This window comes from Symphalangus syndactylus, chromosome X, assembly GCF_028878055.3.
Source record: "Symphalangus syndactylus isolate Jambi chromosome X, NHGRI_mSymSyn1-v2.1_pri, whole genome shotgun sequence".
Lineage (NCBI taxonomy): Eukaryota > Metazoa > Chordata > Mammalia > Primates > Hylobatidae > Symphalangus > Symphalangus syndactylus.
The window spans coordinates 157,393,516-157,415,122 of NC_072447.2; the positions used below are offsets into that span (position 1 = coordinate 157,393,516).

The 21,607-nt window shown below is 35.7% G+C and overlaps 2 protein-coding genes across 6 annotated transcripts in view; one reads left to right on the forward strand and one right to left on the reverse strand.

The window, feature by feature from the left end:
• BRCC3 (BRCA1/BRCA2-containing complex subunit 3) overlaps nt 1–21,412 on the forward strand; it is a 51,815-nt gene extending 30,403 nt beyond the window's left edge. For all 5 annotated transcript variants that reach the window (XM_055269182.2, XM_055269183.2, XM_055269180.2 and 2 more), the window contains 4 exons: nt 14,272–14,403; nt 14,948–14,991; nt 18,295–18,464; nt 19,564–21,412. In XM_055269182.2, coding sequence (XP_055125157.1) covers nt 14,272–14,403; nt 14,948–14,991; nt 18,295–18,446 — 328 coding nt within the window. In that variant the 3' untranslated portion in view covers nt 18,447–18,464; nt 19,564–21,412. The remainder of the gene's footprint in view (nt 1–14,271; nt 14,404–14,947; nt 14,992–18,294; nt 18,465–19,563) is intronic.
• MTCP1 (mature T cell proliferation 1) overlaps nt 1–21,607 on the reverse strand; it is an 85,393-nt gene that overhangs the window by 37,151 nt on the left and 26,635 nt on the right. The window lies entirely within an intron of this gene.

Genomic DNA, 21,607 nt, shown 5'->3' on the forward strand with positions numbered 1-21,607 from the left:
TCTTGTGGGGAGTTTTAGCATTCATCAATTAGTTATTACTAAATTACTTATTACTAAGATGTTTGTCACATGGCAATGTTCTAATTCCATCATTCCTTCAACATTTACTTGTTGGTATTCTACTCTAAGAAAGAGTTTTCTCTTCTACCAATTTGATTATTTGTTCATTTATTTATATTAATGTGAACACCTGGATCCTTATTTTATTCAATGAGTTTTGATCCATTACTATCATTAGTTATTTTGAGGCACCCAATATTTCAGAATTGGCTAGTAGAAGTTTTTCCTGTGTTATTTTGACTTACTCCCATCTTTCTTTGATTTTCTAGCACAAGTAGATGTTCCAGGTTTGTCTCATTCTTTCCTCTACCCAGCCTGGATTCATTATTTCTCCAGGGAGCCTTGGTTCTTTGTAATTCTTTTCTTCCATCATGCCCTATCACTTCTCTAACCATAGAAAACCCTGATCTACTATTAGTACAGATTGGTCTTCATTTTCTAGATTTTTTTGTATATGGAATCATAGAGTATGTACTTTTTTGTCTGTCTCTTTTCATACATCATAATTATTCTGAGATTCAGCCATGTCGCAGCATGTATCAATAGTTTGTCCCTTTTATTGCAGAATAATATTAAATTGTATAAATATTACCACAATATGTTTATCCATTCACCTGTTGATGGATATTTGAGTTATTTATAGTTTTTGCCTATTACAAATAAAGCTGCTTAGAACATTTGTATATAGGTCTTGGTGTGGATATATGCCTTTTCTTTCCTTGGGGAAATACCTAGGATCACACTGGCTGAACATACGGTAGATGTGTGTTTGATTTTTTTAAGACACTGATAGACTGTTTCCCAAAACTGCCTGCTAGGATTTTAATTGGGATTTTGTTGAATCTATAGATTCATTTTGGGGAGAACTAACATCTTAATAATATTGAGTCTTCCAAAGTATGGACATGGTATATCTCTCCATTTATTTAGGTCTTTAATTATCTCAGTAATAGTTTGTGGTTTTCAATATACAGGTCTTCCATATCTTTTGTCATATTTATCCCTATACATTTCATGTATTTATATTATTGTAAATGTGATTGTATTAATTTCAATTTCCTATTCATTGCTACTATATAAAAATACAAGTCGTTTTTGTATATTGAGTTTATATCCTACAACCTTGCTAAATTCAGTTACTTTTAATAGCTTTTTTGAAGGGTCCACTGGATTATCTACAGGCGATTATGTCATCTGTGATTAAAGGTAGTTTCACTTCTTTCTTTCCAGTGTGGATGCCTTCTGTTTATTTATTTTTTTTTTTTGCCTTATTGCATTGTTAGAACCTCTAATAAGCTGTTGAATACAGCTGGTAAGAGCGGTCATGGTAACTTTGTTCCTAATCTTTGGAGAAATAATTTACTCTTTCACCATTAAGTATGATGTTACCTGAAGATTTTTCATAGATTCCTTTAATCAGTTTGAGGAAGTTTCTTCAATTCCTGGATTGATAAGAAAATGTTTTCAACAAAAACAGATGTCGTATTTTGTCAAATGGTTATCTCCTTTATAGACTAATCAGCTGTAGTCTTTTGTTATAATCAGAAACATCTCCAGACACAGCCAAATGTTTTCTGCAGGGAAAAATTACCCCTGGTTGAAAACCACTAGTTATCTTTTACGTATCACAGTCTGTCTTCGAGTGATATTTTACTAGTTCATACGTAGTATAAAAATCTTGCAACATCATACTTTCATTTCTCCCCTCCTGGCCTTTGTGCCATCGTGGTCATACATTTTACTTGTATATATAAGTTTTACTTTAAACAGTTTATTATCTTTTCAAGAAATTTAAATAAGAAAAGTCTTTGTATTTAACCATATGGTTAACCATTTCTAGTGCTCTTAGTTTCTTTGTTTACATCTGGTATCATTTTCTCTCTTCTTGAAGGACATCCTTTAATGTGTCTTGTAGTGTAGCTCTGCCGGTGCTATATTCTTTTGACTTTGATGTGTCTGAAAAAAGTCTTTGCCTTCATTTTTTGAAAGATATTTTCAATGGGTAAAGAACTCTAGGTTGCCTTTTTTACGTTCAGAACTGTAAAGATATTTCTCCGCTGTTCAACAAGAAAGTGGCTGACATTTTTACCTTTGTCTACTCTACTTAATGTGTCCTTTTTTAAGGCTTCTTTTAAGGTTTTGTTTTTATCACTCGCTTTAAACTATTTGAGTATAAGTGTATCATGCTGTAATTGTTTCCATGTGCCCTGTGCTTGGGTTTCATTGAGCTGCTTGGATCTGTGGGTTTATGTATTTTTTTCATCAAATTTAGAAAAACTTCAGACATTATTTCCACTAGTTTTTTATGTCCCACTTTCTCCTCTCCTTTAGGTATTTCAACTAACCATATATTTGGCCACTTAATGTTACCTCACAGTTCACTGATGCTCTGTTCATTGTTTTTCAGTCTTTTTTTTTTTCTATCTCTGATTTGTTCTGTATAGTTTCTATTGCTGTCTTCCAGTTTACTCATCTTTCTTTCTGCAATGTTAAATTTACCATTAATCCTGTCCACTGTACATTTTAATTTTTATGTATTTTTTTTTTTTTTAGAGACAGGGTCATGCTCTGTCACCTAGGCTGGAGTGCAGTGGTATGATCTCAGCTCACTGAAGCCATCAACTTCTGGGCTCAAATAGTCCTCCTGCCTCAGCCTCCCAAGTAGCTGGGACTACAGGCATGTGCCAATACGCCACTGTACTTTTTATCTCAGGCATTGTAATATTCATGTCTAAAAGTCTCATTTGGATCTTTTAAATTTTTTCTTTTCTATACTTAACATGTTTAATCTTCTAGCTTCTTGAACATACAAAATAGTTATAATATCCATTTTAATGTTTTTGTCCTCCAATTTTGTCACTAAATTAGCATCATTCTGGGCCAATTCCAATTCATTTCCTCTCCTTATAGGTTGGACTCTTCTGCTGCTTTTCACGCCTGATGATTTTTGATTGGATGCAGACATTGTGAATTTTACCTTATTGGGTACTAGATATATTTGTATTCCTAAAAATATTCTTGAGTTTTGTTTCAAGATACTGTTAAAGTTATTAGGAAACAGTCCTATCCCTTTGGATCTTGCTTTTAAGCTTTATTAGGCAGAAACAAAGCAGTGTTTAATATAAGGTTCATTTTTTCCCCACTACTGAGGCAAGACCCTTTTTAACACTGATGCTTCCAATATTATGAGATTTTCCATTCAGACTGTTGGAAATAGATGGTTTTCCTGCCCCTGTGTATACTTTGGAGTTCGCTGCCTTTAATCCCTTTAGGTTGTTGTTTCTCTGACTGAGTAGTTTGCTCACACATATGTCCAGACCAGTCATCAACTGAACACTTGAAGAGGACCCTCCAAAGGTCTCTATAGAGTTCTCTTCCTATGCAGCTCTTTCCTCTATGCTACTTTGCTTTGCAAACACAAGCTATCTTGGCCTTCCCAGAGTCTCAGCTCCATTTTCTCAACTTGGCATCTGCCAAGCTCTACCTGGGGGTTCTCCTTGTGCTTCAGCTTGGAAACTTTCTCCAGTTTACCTCTGAGTTCAACCTGATAACTCCAATTCTATTTCCATACTTTAAGGTTCATCCTAGCATTCTCCTTTTCCATATTTGCAACTTTTTCCTTCAAAAGACAGATGTCTTGCTTCTGGTAGCCACAATATGTTTACTTGTTACTCAGCCCTAGAATATACAGAAAGTAGTTTCAGAATTGCTAATCTATATCACCGTGAAAGACAAACCTACTAACTAGAGATCAAAATTTGTTCACAGTTCTTTTTATTAAGCTTTATTGAGGTATAATTAACATGCAGAATTGCACATATTTAATGTACACATTTTGATAAGTTTGGACATATGCCTAAGAGTCTGTTTTCCCCCTGACCACTTCAGTGTGGTTATATGATTTATTTGAAAGACAGGTTTTTCTTGTTTGCTTGTTTTCCATTTTAGGATGTTTTTTAACCCATACTTTTTTCCCTTTTAGAGGATATGAAACATCAACATGGTTCAAAAAGTCAAAAGTCAGAACTATATAGAGTTAATTTTGTATAGACTAAGATATGAGTCTAATTTTATCCCTTTCTAAATGGCAATCTACCTGTTCCAAAACCATTGTTTAAAAAGTTTGTGTTAGGTGGGCACAGTGACTCATATCTGTAATCCCAGCACTTTGGGAGGCCGAGGCTCGTGGATCACTTGAGGTGAGGAGTTCGAGAGCAGCCTGGCCAACATGGTGAAACCCCATCTCTACTAAAAATACAAAAATTAGCCAAGTGTGGTGGCACATGTCTGTAATCCCAGCTACTCGGGAGGCTGAGGCAGGAGAATTGCTTGAACCCAGGAGGCAGAGGTTGCAGTGAGCTGAGATTGTGCCACTGCCCTCCAGCCTGGGCGACAGAGCGAGGGAAAATAATAATTAAAAAAAAGCTTATCTTCATGTCAGCAATTTTACATGCCACCTTTTACCACATATGAAAGCTCCCTATTCACTTGGATCTATTTCTTTCTATTCTGTCTGTCCATTTCGTTACCATCACATTAATTATAGTGGCTTTATTGTATGTTTTATTATCCGTAGGGCTAGTCTCCATTGTAGCTTTTCTTTTCTCAGTGTTTCAGTGTTTCCCTGACTATTATTTTTTTTTTTTTGAGATGGAGTCTCACCCAGTCATCCAGGCTGGAGTGCAGTGGTGCGATCTTGGCTCACAGCAGCCTCTGCCTCCCAGGATCAAGCTATTCTCCTGTCTCAGACTCCTGAGTAGCTGGGATTACAGGCACGTGCCATCATGCCTGGCTAATTTTTGTATTTTTAGTGGAGACACAGTTTCACCATGTTGCCCAAGCTGGTCTCGAACTCCCAACCTCCCAAAGTGCTGGGATTACAGGTGTGAGCCCAGGCTTGAGCCACCGCGCCCGTCCAAGACCCTGACTATTCTTACATGTTTGGTTTTTCATGTGAACCTTACTATCAACTTGTCTAGCTCCAGATAAAAACTTTTTGATATTTCTATTGAGATTGTGTTAAATTTATAAATTAATCTGTGATGTTGCATCATCTTATCCAAGAGCACTGGCTGTCTTTCCATTTGCTGTAGTCTACTTTTGTGTCTTTTGGGAGTGTTGTTTTTCTCATATAGGTTTTGTATATGTTGTACTGAAATTTATTCTTTTTTTTTTTTTTTTTTTTTTTTTTTTTTTTTTTTTTTGGTCCACTTCAATGTCCACTGATGTCTTTTTTTTTTTTTTTTTTTTTTTTTTTTTTTTTTTATTATTATACTTTAGGGTTTTAGGGTACATGTGCACAATGTGCACTTTTGTTACATATGTATCCATGTGCCATGTTGATTTCCTGCACCCATTAACTCGTCATTTAGCATTAGGTGTATCTCCTAATGCTGTCCCTCCCCCCTCCCCCCACCCCACAACAGTCCCCGGAGTGTGATGTTCCCCTTCCTGTGTCCATGAGTTCTCATTGTTCAATTCCCACCTATGAGTGAGAACATGCGGTGTTTGGTTTTTTGTCCTTGCGATAGTTTACTGAGAATGATGTTTTCCAGTTTCATCCATGTCCCTACAAAGGTAAGCATTTATCTTCTTTTTTGCTTTGTTAATGTTTTTTTTTCTATTACATCCTCTGTTTTTTGCTTGTATATTTGAAGGCTACTATTTCTATATGTAAACTTTTATCTTTCTGAATTCTTTTGTTCTTTGAGTTAATTATACCTTTATTTCTCTAGAGCTTTCCAGATAAGTATCACACTCCATCTGCAAATAGTTTTACTTATTTCCCAATTCCTAAACCTCTAATTGATTCCTTAAATATAACTGCATTGCCTAGTATCTTCTTTAGAACATTAAATAGTAGTGGAAATAGTAGATAATCTTGTTTTGTTTCTGATCCTTATGGAAATTCCTGTAGCATTTCTTCATTAAGAAAGATTCTGTATTCAGGAAAAATCATAAGTACTATCAGAAATATTCTTTTTTTGTACTGTCTTTATCAGGTTTAGGTATGTATATTACATTTGCTTCAGAAGAATTGTTTGGAGTTTTCTTTCATTGTCTAGGCTGTGACAGAAATGTATGTAGCAGTGAGACAATCAGTTCTTTGACAATTCCTCTATGAAATCAACTAGGCCTTTTTGTGTTTCTCCTCTGGGAATTTATCTGTTTATGCTTTCTTTCTGTAATGGGGTCAATTTTGGTAAAGTACAGTTTCCTAAGAAATTATTCATTTTGTATGGTTTGCAAATTTATTTACACAGAGATATCTCTGCCAGATTTCAACAGTTATCTCCCCCTTGTCATTTCATATTTTGTATATTTGTGCTATTTCTTTTTTCCCTTGGTTATGTTAGCCGGTGGTGTGTCAAGTTTGTTATTTTTCCCTGAAACACTGATTTTTATTTAGTTATTTTTTTTCTATTCCCAACCTTACTACTTTTTCTTTTATGTTCATTATTTCCTTCCTTATGTTTCATTTTGGTCATTTTGTTGTGCTTTATCTTAGCATTTGGAGTTTGGAATTTAATGAATATATTTTTTGTCTTTCATTATTATTGATATAAATGCTTAAGGCTATGAATTTTCCACTGATCTTTGCTTTAAATATATCCCATAGATGCTAAGTAGTATTTTTATTTTTATTATTTTTTTAAAAGTTCTTTAATTTTAGCACTCACCCATTTTGCTTCCTTTCAATTTGGTATCATGGTGTAGCTATTCTAAAATGATCCTGCCCCCCAATGCCCTCAGAATAAAACCCCAAACCTGCAGCCCTTCATGGTTTGCTTATTTCTCCAGCCATGTTCTCTCTCTGTCATATGCTCACTCTGCCTACAGTTTCCTTTTTCCTTATACCACCTGGCCAATGTCTAGTCATTTTTGAAGATGAAGATCAAATTTAGGAATTCTTCTCTCATAATTCTCAACCCCCGATACCATCCCAGTTAAGCATTCCTCCTGGAAACTTAATAAAATCATATACTTCCTTTTTGTAATACTTATAACATTATATTTTAGTATTTTGTTTTTCCACTAATATTGTAAGATCCTTGAAAGAAGGTATGCTTTTTTATTACTGTTCCCGTGGTGTTCAGTAAATATTTGTTTAGTGTCCCTTCAGCTGTAGATCTCAAAACTACTATTTTAATACATACATTCTGACCTGTGAGCTCTAGCATACTCTAGAGCTTCTTTGTCATAAACTTAGTTTGGTTGGTTGGTGTTAGCTTTTCAATTGAAGTGTAACACACAGAAAAGTATACAAATTACAAGTGTCCAGCTCAATCAATTTTCACAAAGTGAAAACACCTATGCAATGACAACCCAGATCAGCTCCATGAATTTTTACAAAGTGAACACCTGTGAAACTGTACTACACATCAAGAAGTAGAACCTTACCAGCCCTCCAGAAGCCTCCTTTGTGACTCCTCTCAATTGTTATGCCCTCGTTTTTTCCCAAAGGTAACCGTTATCCTAATCTCTAACAACACAGATTAATTTTGTGTTTTTGAATTTTATATAAATGGGAAAACACGGTAAGTACAACTTTGTGTATGGCTTCTTTCACTCTGTTATGGTAGTTCTTTTTTATTGCTGTGTAATATTTCATTGTTGGAATTTACCACAATTTACTTATATGCTCTGTTGTTAGGCATTTGGGTTGTTTCCAGTTTGGGGCTCTTATGAATAAAGCTGCTATGAAAATAATCCTTACATAAGCCTCCTGTTGCCCATGTGAATGCATATCTTTTCAGTATGTACATAGAAGTGGAATTGCTGGGTTATCACTTTAGTAGAATAGTTTCCAAGCTATCATACAAATTCACATCCTTGCCAACAGTGTATGAAGGTTTTCACAGCTTAACAGCTTCACTGACAATTAGTATTTTCTGACTTTTTCATTTTTTGCAGTTCTGGTGAGTGTGCAGTAGTATCTTATTGTGGTTTTAATTTGGATTTCCCCAGTGACTAATTAGGTTGAACACCTTTTCAAGTGTTTATCGGCTTTTTGGATATCCTTTCATGTATAAGTCACATTCATTTTTCTTTAACTTTCTTCGTACTTCAAAAGAATTCCAATATGTTCTGGATACAAGCTGTCAGCTATACCTATTCCAAGTATCTACTCTCTCACCCTGAGCTGGTTTTCACTATCTTAATGGTATCATTTGATGAGCCTAAGTTGTTTATTTAATATAATAGTCCAAATTATCTTTTTATCTTTTCGATCTAGTGCTTTTTAGTGTCCTACACTATTTAAGACATCTTTCCCTATCTGAAAGAGATGCTTTATTATTTCACCATTCATGCTTAAATCTACAATCTACTTAGTGTTAACTTTAGGATATGATGTGGGATGTAAGTTGATGTTCCCTTTTTCCCACGTGTGTATCTAATTGACCTGGCACCATTTATTGCTGCCCTGCCACTTTGCCTTAAATCAGTTGTCCATATATATATGGTTATGTTTCTGGACTCTAGGCGAATTCTGTTTTGTGTATGTGTCTATCCTTGTGTCAGTAACACACTTAGTTGCTGTAGCTTTATAATAAGTCTTGATGATATGTGGTAACATTGGTTCTCCTCTTTGTTGTTAGTTATTCTTCAAGACTGTCTTGGCTATTCTTGGCCCTTTGTAACCCCATATAAATTTTAAAATCGGCTTGTTGATTTCCACAAGAAAACTTGCTGAAACATGTCAGCTGAGATTTGATTGGGATAGAATTGAATCCATTCATCAATTTGATGTATCCCTCCATTTATTTAGATTTTAATTTCTCTATCTTTTGTATTTTTCTGTGAAACATCTGAAAAGATTGTACACATCTTTCATTTAAATTATTCTTGGGAATTTGGTGTTTTATGTTATTGTAGTTGGTATCTTTTCATAATTTTCCAGTTGGTACCGGTTATTTAGATAGCAAATTGATATATGTATATTGGCTTTATATCCAGCAGCCTTATGGATATAAATATACTTATTAATCCTAATGATTTATCTGCAGATTTTATTTCCTTGGGATTTTCTATGTAAACAGTCATGTCTTCCATAAACAAGGGCGATTTAATTTCACCCTTTCCAATCTTTACACCTTTTTATGTATCTTTCATGCCTTATTATACTGTCTCAGTCTTCCAGTAAAATTTATGAATAAAATGTAAAAGAGAATGCTTTAAAATTTCCCAATTATCTCTGGTGTGTAATTTAGCTTTTCTGTAGTTAGCCTCTATCATATTAAGGAAGTTCCTAGTATTCTAAGCCTCTTTTTTATGACTGAATGTTGAATTTTATCAAATGTTCCTTCTGCATTTATTAAGATAATCATATGATTATTTGCCTTAATGTAGTAAGTCGCATGAACTGATTTCTGAATCTTAACCCAGCTTTGCATTCCTTAGTCACTGTATATTATCTCTTTAGTGTATTCACTAGGCTAATCTTTTTAGGAATTATATATGTTTTTCATAAATAAGATTGATCCATAATTTTCTTTTCTTTAAACACCTTTGCTAGATTTTGATATCATGGTTTTGCTGGCTGCATAGTACAAAGTAGAAAATGTTCTCATATCTCGATTTTCTGAAATGGTTTGTGTAAGTTTGGGTTTTTTCTTTAAATGTTTGATAGAATGTAACAGATTAGCAATGTCAGTGTGGAGTTTTCTTTGTGTAAAGTTTTAAATTATAGGTTCAGTTTCTTTAAAATATGTAGGATTATTCTTATTTTCTGTATCGTTTTAGTTTTGGCAAGTTGTGCTTTTCTAGGAATTTATCCTAGAACTGTAGTTTACATTGTTCACAATATCTTCTTACTATCCTTTTAAAGTTTGTAGGATCCGAAGTGATTTCTCTTTTTTCATTCCTTACATTAGTAATTTTTGTGTTCTCTGTTTTTACCTTGATCAGTCTTGGTGGGGGTTTATTAATGATATCAGTCTTTTCAAAAGAGCCATAAATGTCCCTTTAAGCACTCTTTGGGTACATCCATAATTTTTATTTTTTAAAACTATCCTTCAGTTCAAAGTATTTCCCTTGTGATATTATTGCCTTTGTGATTTACTTTGATGTAGGTGTTACTTAGAAATATTTTATTAAATTTCAAAGCATTGGATGATTTCACACATAAGATGAAATCAACACATGCTGCCCCTATATCTCACTGAACTCAACTATATACTCTGGAAAGAATGCCAAGCCTAGCTATTTGTGAACTCTGGAATGTAAATAACAGGCAGATTGGAGAAGGGCCCCAAAACTCAAAATACCACAGAAGTGGGGATATATAAAAGATCCAAAGTCTCGTAACTTAATATCCAAAATAACCAGGACATAAACCAAAGTTATTTAACATATTAAGAACCACAGAAATCTCATCTTGTACAGGAGAAGATAATCAACAGATACAAAAGGCAAGATGACACTTATGTTGGAAATATCTGACAAGACTTTAAAAGCTGCTATTATGAAAATGCTCAAGCTATCAGTCACAGAAATGCTGCAACAAATATTTAAAAAGAAAGTATCATATAAGAAATAGAAGATAAAAAGAAGCAAATGTAAATTTTACAACTGAAAAATATAATAACCAAAAATTTTAAACTCTAGATTAAAAGTGAGAATGCAGTGGAAATGCCAGAGGAAAGAGTCAGTAAACTTGAAGATAGATCAATAGAATTATCCAAGCTGGATAACAGACAGAAAAGACTGGGAAAAAAAGGGACAGAGTTTCAGAGAACTGTAGAAAAACCACAAAAGGTAGCAAAGGATAGATATATAAATCAGTGGAATAGAATTGTGAGTCCATAAGTCAACCTGTACATTTCTGGTCAATTGATCTTCAACAACTGTGCCATGACAATACAACAGGGAAAGAAGAGGCAATTCAACAAATGGTGCTGGGACAGCTGGATATCCACATGCAAAACGAATAATGCTGGACCACTATCTTCACCCAATATACAAAAATTAAAATGGATCAAAGATCTAAATAGAAGAGCTAAAACAATACAACTTTAGAAGAAAACATAGGGGTACGTCTTCATGACCTTCAGTTTGGTACTAGTTTCTTAAATATGACATCAAATGCACAAGGGAGAAAGGAAAAAAAACAGATAAATTGGATTTGATAAAAATTAAAAACTTTTGTGCATCACAGCACATTATCAAGAAGGTGAAAATAACCTATAGAATCAGAAAAAATAGTGGCAAATTACAAAAAGCAGTCTCCCCTTATCTTTTTTTTTTTCGATGGAGTCTTGCTCTGTCACCCAGGCTGGCCATTTTAAAAATAGAAGAATCTATCCCAAAGTTGATATAGAATCTCAGGGGACCTTGAATAGCCAAAACAATTTCGAAAAAGAACAAATTTGGACAATTCACACTGCCTGATTTCAAAAGTAACTACAAAGCTACAGTAATCAAAACAGTGTGGTATCAATGAAACAGAATGGTGAGCCCAGATTTAAACCCTTGCATATATGCTCAAGCAAACTTCAACAAGGATACCAACACCACTAAATCAGAAAAAGACAGTCTCTTTAATAAATGATATTGGGAAAACGGAATATTCACATGCAAAAGAAAGAAGCTGGACCCTTATCTTACACTGTATATAAAACTTAAATGAATTAAAGACCAAAACATAAGATCCCAAACTACAAAACTAGCAGAAAACATAGGGAAAAAGCTTCATGACATTGGATTTGACAATAATTTCTTGAATATGACACCAAAAGCACAGCAAACAAAAGCAAAATAGACAAATGAGACTACATCAAGCTTTAAAACTTCTGTGCATGAAAGGAAACAATGAACTGAGTGAAAAGGCAACCTATGGAATGGGAGAAAATAGTTGCAAATCATATATTTAATAAGGAGTTAATATCCAGAATATATAAAGAACTCCTACACTCAACAACAAAAAAATCTGATTTTAAAATGGGCAAAGGACTTAAAGTGATATCTCTCTTGGTCAACAAGCATATGAAAGAGTGTTCAATATCACTAATTGTCAGAGAAATGCAAATCAAAACCACAATGAGATATCACCTCACACCCATTATGACAGCTACTATCTAACAAAATCAGAAAATAACAAGTGTTGGTGGGAATATGGAGTTGGAACCCTTGTACATTATTGTTGAGATTGTAAAGTGGTGCAATAAGCCTGTAGTTTCTTTAAAAACCTAAAAATAGATCTACTATGTGATCTACCAGTCTCACTTCTTGGGTGTATATCCAAAAGAATTAAAAGCAAGATCTCAAATAGGTATTTACATACCTATGTTCACAGCATTATTCACAATAGTCTACAGGTAAAAGCAACCCACATGTCCATCAATGGATGAATGGACCAACAAAATGCAATGTAACATATAATGGATACTATACAACCTTAAAAATAAAGGAAAACCTGTTACAACCTACAGCATGAAAGAACCCTGAGAATATTATGCTAAGTGAAATAAGCTATTCACAAAAGGACAGATGCAGCATTTTTCTATTTATATAAGGTATCTAATGATCATAGATATACAAAGTAGAATGGTGGTCACCAGGGGCTGGGAGAAGGCAGAAAGGGGAGTTGTTTAATGGGTATAGAGTTTCAGTTTTGCAAGATGAGAATGTTTTAAAGATCTGTTTCATAACAATGTTAATATACTTACATTACTGAACTGTACACTTAAAATGGTTGATAGTAAATTTTATTTTTTTAACCACAATTAAAAAAAAACCCAAATGGACATTGTAAAAGTGGAAAATACCTAAAATTAAGAAATCACCAGAGGGACTAGCAGCAGACTCAGGTATAGCAGAAGGGATCAATGACAAAGACAGGTCGATAAAATATACCCTAAGTGAAGCAAAGAGTTAAAAAAAAGAGAGAATGAAATAGCAGAATGGCGTGTGACAGAACCATGAGGCAGTGTGAACCATTTTAATTTACATGTAATTGAAGCACCAGAAGTAGACAAAGAATGCCTAAAGAGATAATGGCTAAGAATTCTCTAAAAACTGATTCATACCCATAGATTCATACCCATAGATGAAACCCATAGATTCACACCCACAAGCAATATGAATACAAGCAAACTAAAATAGGCACGTTATAGCAGCTAAAGGAATAAAAGATATGTTACAAATAGTGGAGCAATACAATGATAAGAATGATGGCTGACTTCTCATCAGAACCCTGGGAGGCTGGAAGATGATGGGGTGACATCTTTAACGTGCATGAAGAAAAAAGCTATCAACCCCAGAAATGTATATTAAGACAAACCAGACATTTTTATGGAAAAAAGCAGGCAGAATTAATCTGGAGAATTCACTACAAGAAATATTAAAAGTTCTTCAGACTGAAAATATATGATTTTAGATGGAAGCACACCCTGACTACTTGGGTGTGGGGAGGGGAGGGCTTGTAATGCCCCACCATTTGTGTTCCATCTAGGTTGTGGTATGGGGACTAGACATGTTCTGCTGGGATGGGGAAGCTAGATCTTAAGCTGCCTTACCACCATGTGCCAGTGGGGCCTCATAGTGCCAGGGGCCTTCAACCTGAATTCTCCACTGAACTTGCTGGTAGGTAGAGTTTAGGTGTATTTGGGGTGAGAAGTGGGTAGAGGTAGATTGGTTGGGCCTTAGTAACAAACATTTCTGTTTCTCCCACTCTAGCATGAACGTGTGAATATTTGTGAATTTCTTACCTATTTCCCCCCAGGGGAGAAAATGGGAAGTGAGGGCCACTGGTAAACACTGAGTTAGGACAAGTGAGTAATCCCACCTACATTATGAATGTGATGGAGTCATTGAAGAGTCTGTAGTTCCTCTTCTCCAGACTTTTGTGATTAATTTGTTCAACCTCACTGGCAACTTCTTGATTGAAAACAGTATTAATTAGCTATTTCCCCTGACTGGGAAGCAGACATAAGGACCTTGAGCTCTCAAGGCTTCTCTTAAATTCACAGAAGTGGCCTTAGATTCTCTATGGAACTAGGGAATACCGGCTCTGCAGACGGGCTTTTAGTTTGCTCTCCAGACAAACCCAGTTTGAACTCTATCCACTTTGAAGTTGCATCACTAAATGAATTACAGCAATGCTTAATCTTTAAAGTATGCCATATCCCAAACTTTGAATTAAAACTGTAGAGGACTTCTGATTATAACAACTCAGGGTTTAAAAACTGACCTGAACTGATTGCCTCACAGGTATGAGAGAATCGAAATCCCAATCCATATTGTACCTCATGTCACTATCGGGAAAGTGTGCCTTGAATCAGCAGTAGAGCTGCCCAAGATCCTGTGCCAGGAGGAGCAGGATGCGTATAGGAGGATCCACAGGTAGAGACCCTCTTCACGCCTCTTCTCTACTTCTCAGGACCTAGTCTCTCTTTTCTTCTTCTGTCCTTTTATCTTTAGCAGCTCAACTCTTGAAGCCCCTTTCTTTTTGCCTCTCTGGGAAGCTTTCTAGCAGTCTCCAATCATAATGTTTCTCACGTTGTATGATAATTTCTTCAACATTTGTTTTTCTCCTGCTACTTTGGATCTTTCAAGGGCAAGAACACTTTCTTTTTTGGTTGAGAAAAGAGGATAATCCACAACATCTTAATCCTGTTGCCAAGCACTAGGTCTTGCCCAATAAATTTGTACTAAGTCAGAGCTTTGGTGAGAGACAGCAATTTCAAAATTATCACTTTGAAATATCTTTGAATAAAATCACATCCCCCAAATCATCAAGAAGTTAATATTGGGGATTTAAATACTACATATTCATCTAATACAGTTGGCAACGGTGTGATGCAGTTTATGGTTGGTATAGTCCATGACCATTTTGCTTTCCCTTCAGTGCTGCTTTGCCACTAACCTAAACTATTTTATCCTTTAGCCTTACACATCTGGACTCAGTAACCAAGATCCATAATGGCTCAGGTAAGAATTTTTTCTTGAGTACTCAGCATTTTTTCTGAGTATTTCCCTGAAATACTCAGCTGACAGATGCAAATTTAGTTTAAGTGAGTGAAGTGATGGATACAAGTTGTCCTCAGGCTTCCTTTCCCAAGGGTTTTCCTGATCCTGAGCCCAACATTTCTTTTGAACTCTGGGGATCCATGAATACTATAAATACAGCCTAGAGTAAGACAGGAGGAAAGACAGGGAAGAGCTTTATGATAGACCTACTTAGTGATATACTGGCACACATTTAACAACCAGTTCTCAAGGAGCAGGGAGGACCCTGATTTGTTGTGTTTGACGGTTTCCATGCTGTAATGCCCCTGGCATGGCTGGTTTCAAGCAACTAACATGTCATCAACTAGCTTACAAACTTCTTGGAATTTTAATAGTTGGCTTTTGTGAGCTGGCATGAATTGGTTCCAGCATAACACTACCAGCCTGTCGTGGTGGGAATTGAAAGAGATGGATGGATACACAGATAGACAGATAAAAGGGAAGGCATGAGGGAGAAAATCTTTGATGTCAATAAATATAAAAGTAATTTTTGTACAAGGCAAAGGAACAAAAAGCTGAATACAATATATATACTAATTAACTTGTCCCTAACATACACATTTCCCCAGCCACACTTTCTGTCTGAGTAACCCTGACTTCTGGGTCATTCTGTGCACTCTTCCCCAGTTACTTCCAAAGTCACCAGTGAGGAAGAAGGGGAGGCTTTTGAGTGTTATAGGTGGTTACTTTTCAAAGAAAAGGGAGAAATGGCTTGGTCTATCTGTCCCATAATTTCGGTCTCAGGATAAAGCATGACAAAGTTAAAAGTTGGTAATATATGATGTATAACCATATTCTAAAGCCATAGTAATTTAAAAAGTATAAATAATAGCTCCAAATAAACAAATAGATCAGTGGAACCGAACAGAGTCCAGAGATAGGCCTATGTATATATAACAATTTATATTTAACAAAGATATTACTTTAAATAAATGAAAAAAACATGAATTATTTACTAAATAGGATTGGGACAGTTCATTTTTTTGTTTGTTCATTCAGGAAACATTTGAGTGCTATTCTAGGCACTGAGGTACAGTGCTGAACAAAAGAGACAGTCTTAACCTTCATGGAGTTAACATTCTTTTATTTCCATTTGGGGGAAAATAGATTCCTACCTAATACCCTACACAAAAAATAAATTCCAGATATATTTAAACTTTTACTATTGTGGTACAACCACTTTAGAAAAGAGGTTGGCAATTGTACTTGCCAAATGTCATACCAGTTCCTTTCCTAGGTGTATACCTCAAAGAATTGAAAACAGCTGCTCAAACAAAAGCCTGTACACAAATGTTTACAGCAGCATTATTCACAATAGCCAAAAGGTAGAAACAACACAAATGTGTATCAGTGGGTGAATGGATAAACTCTGATATATCCATATAATGGAGTACAGCTCAACAATAAAAAGAACAAACTACTGAAACATGAACAAACAGGACTCATCTCAAGAACATTATGCCAGGTGAAGGAAGCATCACACAAAAGGCTACATACTCCATGGTTCCAAATTCAAGAATAAGCAAAACTAATCTGTGGTGTGGTAGCTGCCTGGGCCCAGGGGTGAAGGGGCATTTGATGCAAAGGGAACTGCGGAAGGGATTGTTTGAGGGTGGTGGACATGGTATATATCTTGACTAGCACTGGTTACATGGGATGTCTTAGTTCATTTTGTGTTGTTATGAAGGAATACCTGAGGCTAGGTAATTTATAAAGAAAAGAGGTTTATTTGGCTTTACAGTTTTGCAGACTGAACAAGAAGCATGGTGCTGGCACCTGCATTTGGTGAGGGCTTCAGGCTGCTTCCACTTGTAACAGAAGGCAAAGGGGAGCCTGTGTATGCAGACATCATGTGGCAACAGAGGAAATGAGAATGGGGGAGGGACAAGGCTCTTTTTAACAGCCAGTTCTTGTGGAAACTAACAGAGAAAGAACTCACCCCTGAGAGAGGAAGGACCCACCCCCATGACCCAAACACCTCACACGGAGGCCCCACCTCCAACATTGGGGGTCAAATTTTAACATGAGGTTTGGAGGGCCAAATATCCAAATTATAACATGGGGTATACATTTGTCAAAACTCATAGAACTGTATACTTTAAATTGGTTCATTTTACTGTCTGTAAATTACACCCCCAAAAGCTCATTTTATAAGTTAAAGAAATACAGGAGGAAACTACAAGAATCTTTTTCAGACTCTAGGAAGGTGATAGCCTAAGTATAATGTGAAACCCTGAACTCACAAAAGGAAAGATTGACTAAATAAAAATTAAAGACTTTTATGGGCCCCTACAAAAATAAAAATGTTAATTATTACCTTTAAAAGAAGTATAGATTAAGATAAGATTATCAGTTTTTCACCTTTTCAAAGATTAAATTGAGAGACAATTAGGTGAGGATGTGAGGGAAGTGAACAGTCTCACTGTTCCTGGAGATATAATTTGGTACAATCTGGAAAATACTGGATAATTAGTTTTAAAGTGTACATGTACTTAGATCTAGCAATCTCACTTAACTGCAATCTTTAAAATAGCAAAAAACTGGACAGTGGTCATTTAAGTAACAGTCACATATTATGAGAGAGAAAAAGGTACTTACATTAGATGGAATTTGTTTTAAAAGAGTACCTTAGAATCTTTGTCTCACCATGAAGCTGAACATTCACAGTAAAGCATAAAAGATGGTAACTCCCTTACTCTTCATCCCTCTGTTCTTCATTTTAAAAGAGGAGCTCTCAGGTGTATTCAATTAATGTATATTTCTGCAATATACAGAACAGTTTATATACCTACAGGGCATTCTGGAAACGTAAGTTGCAGAAGGCAGACTTCTGGCCCATTAGGAGGTTATACTGGTCCATTAGGAGGTTATGGTGGTTTACAGCAAGGGAAGGTCTGAAAGGCTGGGGAAAGGAACCCTTTCGTGGCTCTTAGCCCTTTTGCCTAAGGGAGTAAAGAGCTGGCCCTCTTTCTGCCAGGCTTCCCTCTGGCTTATGGATTCAAGATGTCCTCAGAATGGGTATTTTCTATGCTCAGCTCTTCTGTTTTTCCCCTGGCTGGGCACAGAAAATAGTTTACCAATCCTACTTATTACACTTTTTCTCCTTCCTTCTCCAACCCCTTCTTTCTGTGCTTATGGTTGGGGGTCTGTTGGTGATAGAGTGGAAACATGCTAGTGGATGGTGCTTTTCCACAATTATTCCCATCTTTATTTTTCCTATTGAAGTGTTTACCAAGAATCTGTGCAGTCAGATGTCGGCAGTCAGCGGGCCTCTCCTACAGTGGTTGGAGGACAGACTGGAGCAAAACCAACAGCATTTGCAGGAATTGCAACAAGAAAAGGAAGAGCTTATGCAAGAACTTTCTTCTCTAGAATAAAGCAGGAGACAAAATGGGGTAAAAAACTTCTTTTTCAATTTGTGTACTAAACACAGTCTGAAAATGCACACAGCTCACATGCAGGCAGACAATGGAGTAGTTATTTTTCACATGCAATCAGCACAGGATGTCTTCCTGACAGTTTAATTAGAGTTCACTGAACCCTCCTACCTATAACTGACCAATAAGGAGCTTATGCAAGATGATTTAAGTAGAATATGAAAGTTATTTTTAAAAAGGCTATGGGTGGTACAATGGCAAGGAATATCTTAGAATAAAATGTCTGGGGAGTATATTTTAAACATTTATATTTCCCTTTCTTTTAACTTGGAAGTCTTTATTTTCATTTTCAAATACATTTTATGTTTTATGTATTTTATGTTTTGCTAGAATATTTTATGTTTCAATTTTGTAGGTATGATGCTTATGTTGGACAAGCAAATAATAAATCTAGTGTGAGTGGAAGGAAGCACCCCACCTCTGTGCCCTCATTGAGAGGGCAGTGTCTTCCTTCTTGATTTCTAAAATATATGTTCTGAGATACCTATCAAACGTTGAATCTCTGAAGGTGCCCTTTTTAACCAAACATGAGTTCTAGCATATTTGACTCTGAAGTAAATTCCTATTGAGCAGATCCTATCTGCCTAGGAGTTTCCATTATAGTAAAATGTGTTTCTCCAGAAACATTTAGGATTTAGGATGTAATAAAAATCATGCTTTAAAAAGTTTGGTTGCATTACTCTTATCATGTGAAAGCACAAATGATAAATGTGTCTTCAGAAAAGACATACTTTTCTGTGTGCTTGTTGCATACTGGAAACAAAGTATGCTTGTTGGATACTGGAAGTTAAGTGATAAAGGCTGTTTTTGGTTTTTGTTTCTCCTTTCATTTTTCAAATTTCAAAGTGTTGTCCAGAACCACCTGCATCAGAATCACTTGAAGGTCATATTCTATCTCTGGGGATAAAACCCAGAAATCTGCATGAACTACTTAGCTGATTCTGGGGCATACTAACATTTGAAAACCACTAGCCTTGAGCATATGGAATGTATATACTATATTGTCCCTAATTTCCCACAGCCACTGTTCTTCTCTATTCTTTTTCTTTCCCTATAGGAAAGATGAAAATATCCAGTGTAAAGTTACTTAAGCTAAATCAATTTTGAAGAAGAAAAACTTGGAGGACTCACTTTACCTGACTTCAAGACTTACTATAAAGCTATAGTAATCAAGATAGATGGTATTGGCAGAGGAACAGACACATAGATAAATGGAACAGATGAGAGAACCCAGAAATAAACCCATATAAATATGCTCAACTGATTTTGAAAAAGTGCAAAAGCAATTCAATGGAGGAAGAATAGCCTTTCTGACAAATTATGCTGGAGCAGTTAGATACCCATAGCGAGGAGAAAAAAGAACCTCTACTTAAACCTCACATCTTATGTAAAATTTAACTCAAAATGTATAACGGACTTAAATGTGATACATAAAACTATATAACTTTGAAAAAAGCCACAGGAGAAAAATCTTCAGGATCTTGAGCTAGGTGACAAGTTCTTGGACTTTGCCCCAAAAGCACATCCATAAAAGACAAAAACTGATATATTGGACTTCTCCAAAATTTAAAAACTTGTGATTTAAGAAGAGGAAAAGATAAGCTACAGATTGAGATGAATTTGCAAACCATATATCTGATCAATTTGGAATACATAAAGTGTGCTAAAAACTCAAGTGAAGTCAGGCATGGTAGCTCATGCTTGTAATCTCACCACTTTGGGAGGCCAAGATGGGAGGAGTGCTTGAGGTTAGGGGTTCCAGACCAGCCTGGGCAACACAGTGAGACTCTTGTCTGTACAAAAAAAATTTTTTTAAAAATTAGCTGGGCACCATGACACACACCAGTAGTCCCAGCTACTAGGGAGGCAGGAGGATCACTTGAGCCCAGGAGTTTGAGGCTGCAGTGAGCTATGATCACACCACCACACTCCAACCTGTATAACAGAGTGAGGCCTTGTCTCAAAAAAAAAAAAGGCCACAAAAACTCAACAATAAAAACAAACAGTCCAATTAGAAAATGGGCAAAAGACATGAATAGATGTTTCACTGAAGAGGATCTATAGATGGCAAGTAAGCATATGAAAAGCTGTTAAACTCCGTAAGTCATCAGGGAATGCAAAACCACAGTGAGGCTGTGGCTTACTTATCTGAATGGCTAAAGAAAACATAGTGAAAATACCAAATACTAATGAGGATACAAACTGGATATTTTATACATTGCTGACAGGAATGTAAAATGGTACAGCCACTCTGGAAAAGAGTTTATCAATTTCTTATCAAGTTAAACATAATTTTTTAATCAAGTTAAATATAAGACCCAGCAGTTGTGCTCCTGGACATTCATTCCAGAGAAACGAAACCCTATATTGTACTTGTACCCAAATATTCATAGGAGCTTTATTTGTAATAGCCCCAAACTGGAAACAACCCAGATGTCCTACAACAGGTACATGGTTAAACAAACCATCCATAACTTGGAATACTACTCTGGAATGAAAAGGAGCTAACTGTTGATACAAGAACTTGGTTGTACCTCAGGGATATTATGGTGAACAAAAAAAGCCAGTCTCAAATGGTCACATACTGTATGATTGCATTTATATAGCATTCTTGAGGTGACAAAATTATTGAAATGAAGAACAGATTAATGGTTGCCAGGGATAGGGACTGGAGGAGGTGTGGGGTATGTATGACTATAAAGGGATGACTCAAGGAGTTCCTTTGTGCTGATGGAACAGTTCTATATGATTATGATGATTATGATGTTGATTATCACATTTGATTATGAGCTTAAGCACATGAATCTTTACCTGTGCTGAAGTTGTATGGACCTACATACACACAAATGAATGCATGTAAAATCTGGTGATACTGAATAAAGTCTGTAGTCTAGATAGCAGTATAATATCATTGTCAATGTCTTGGATACGAAGTTGTGCTATAGTTACAAAACCGTACCACTGGAGGAAACTGGGTAACGGATACATGAAACTCTGTACTATTTTTGCAACTTCCTATAAGTATATAATTATTGCAAAATGAAAAGTTGTAAGTTTTAAGTAAGGAACTGGGATGTATGGTACCTATTTTATGAAATAAG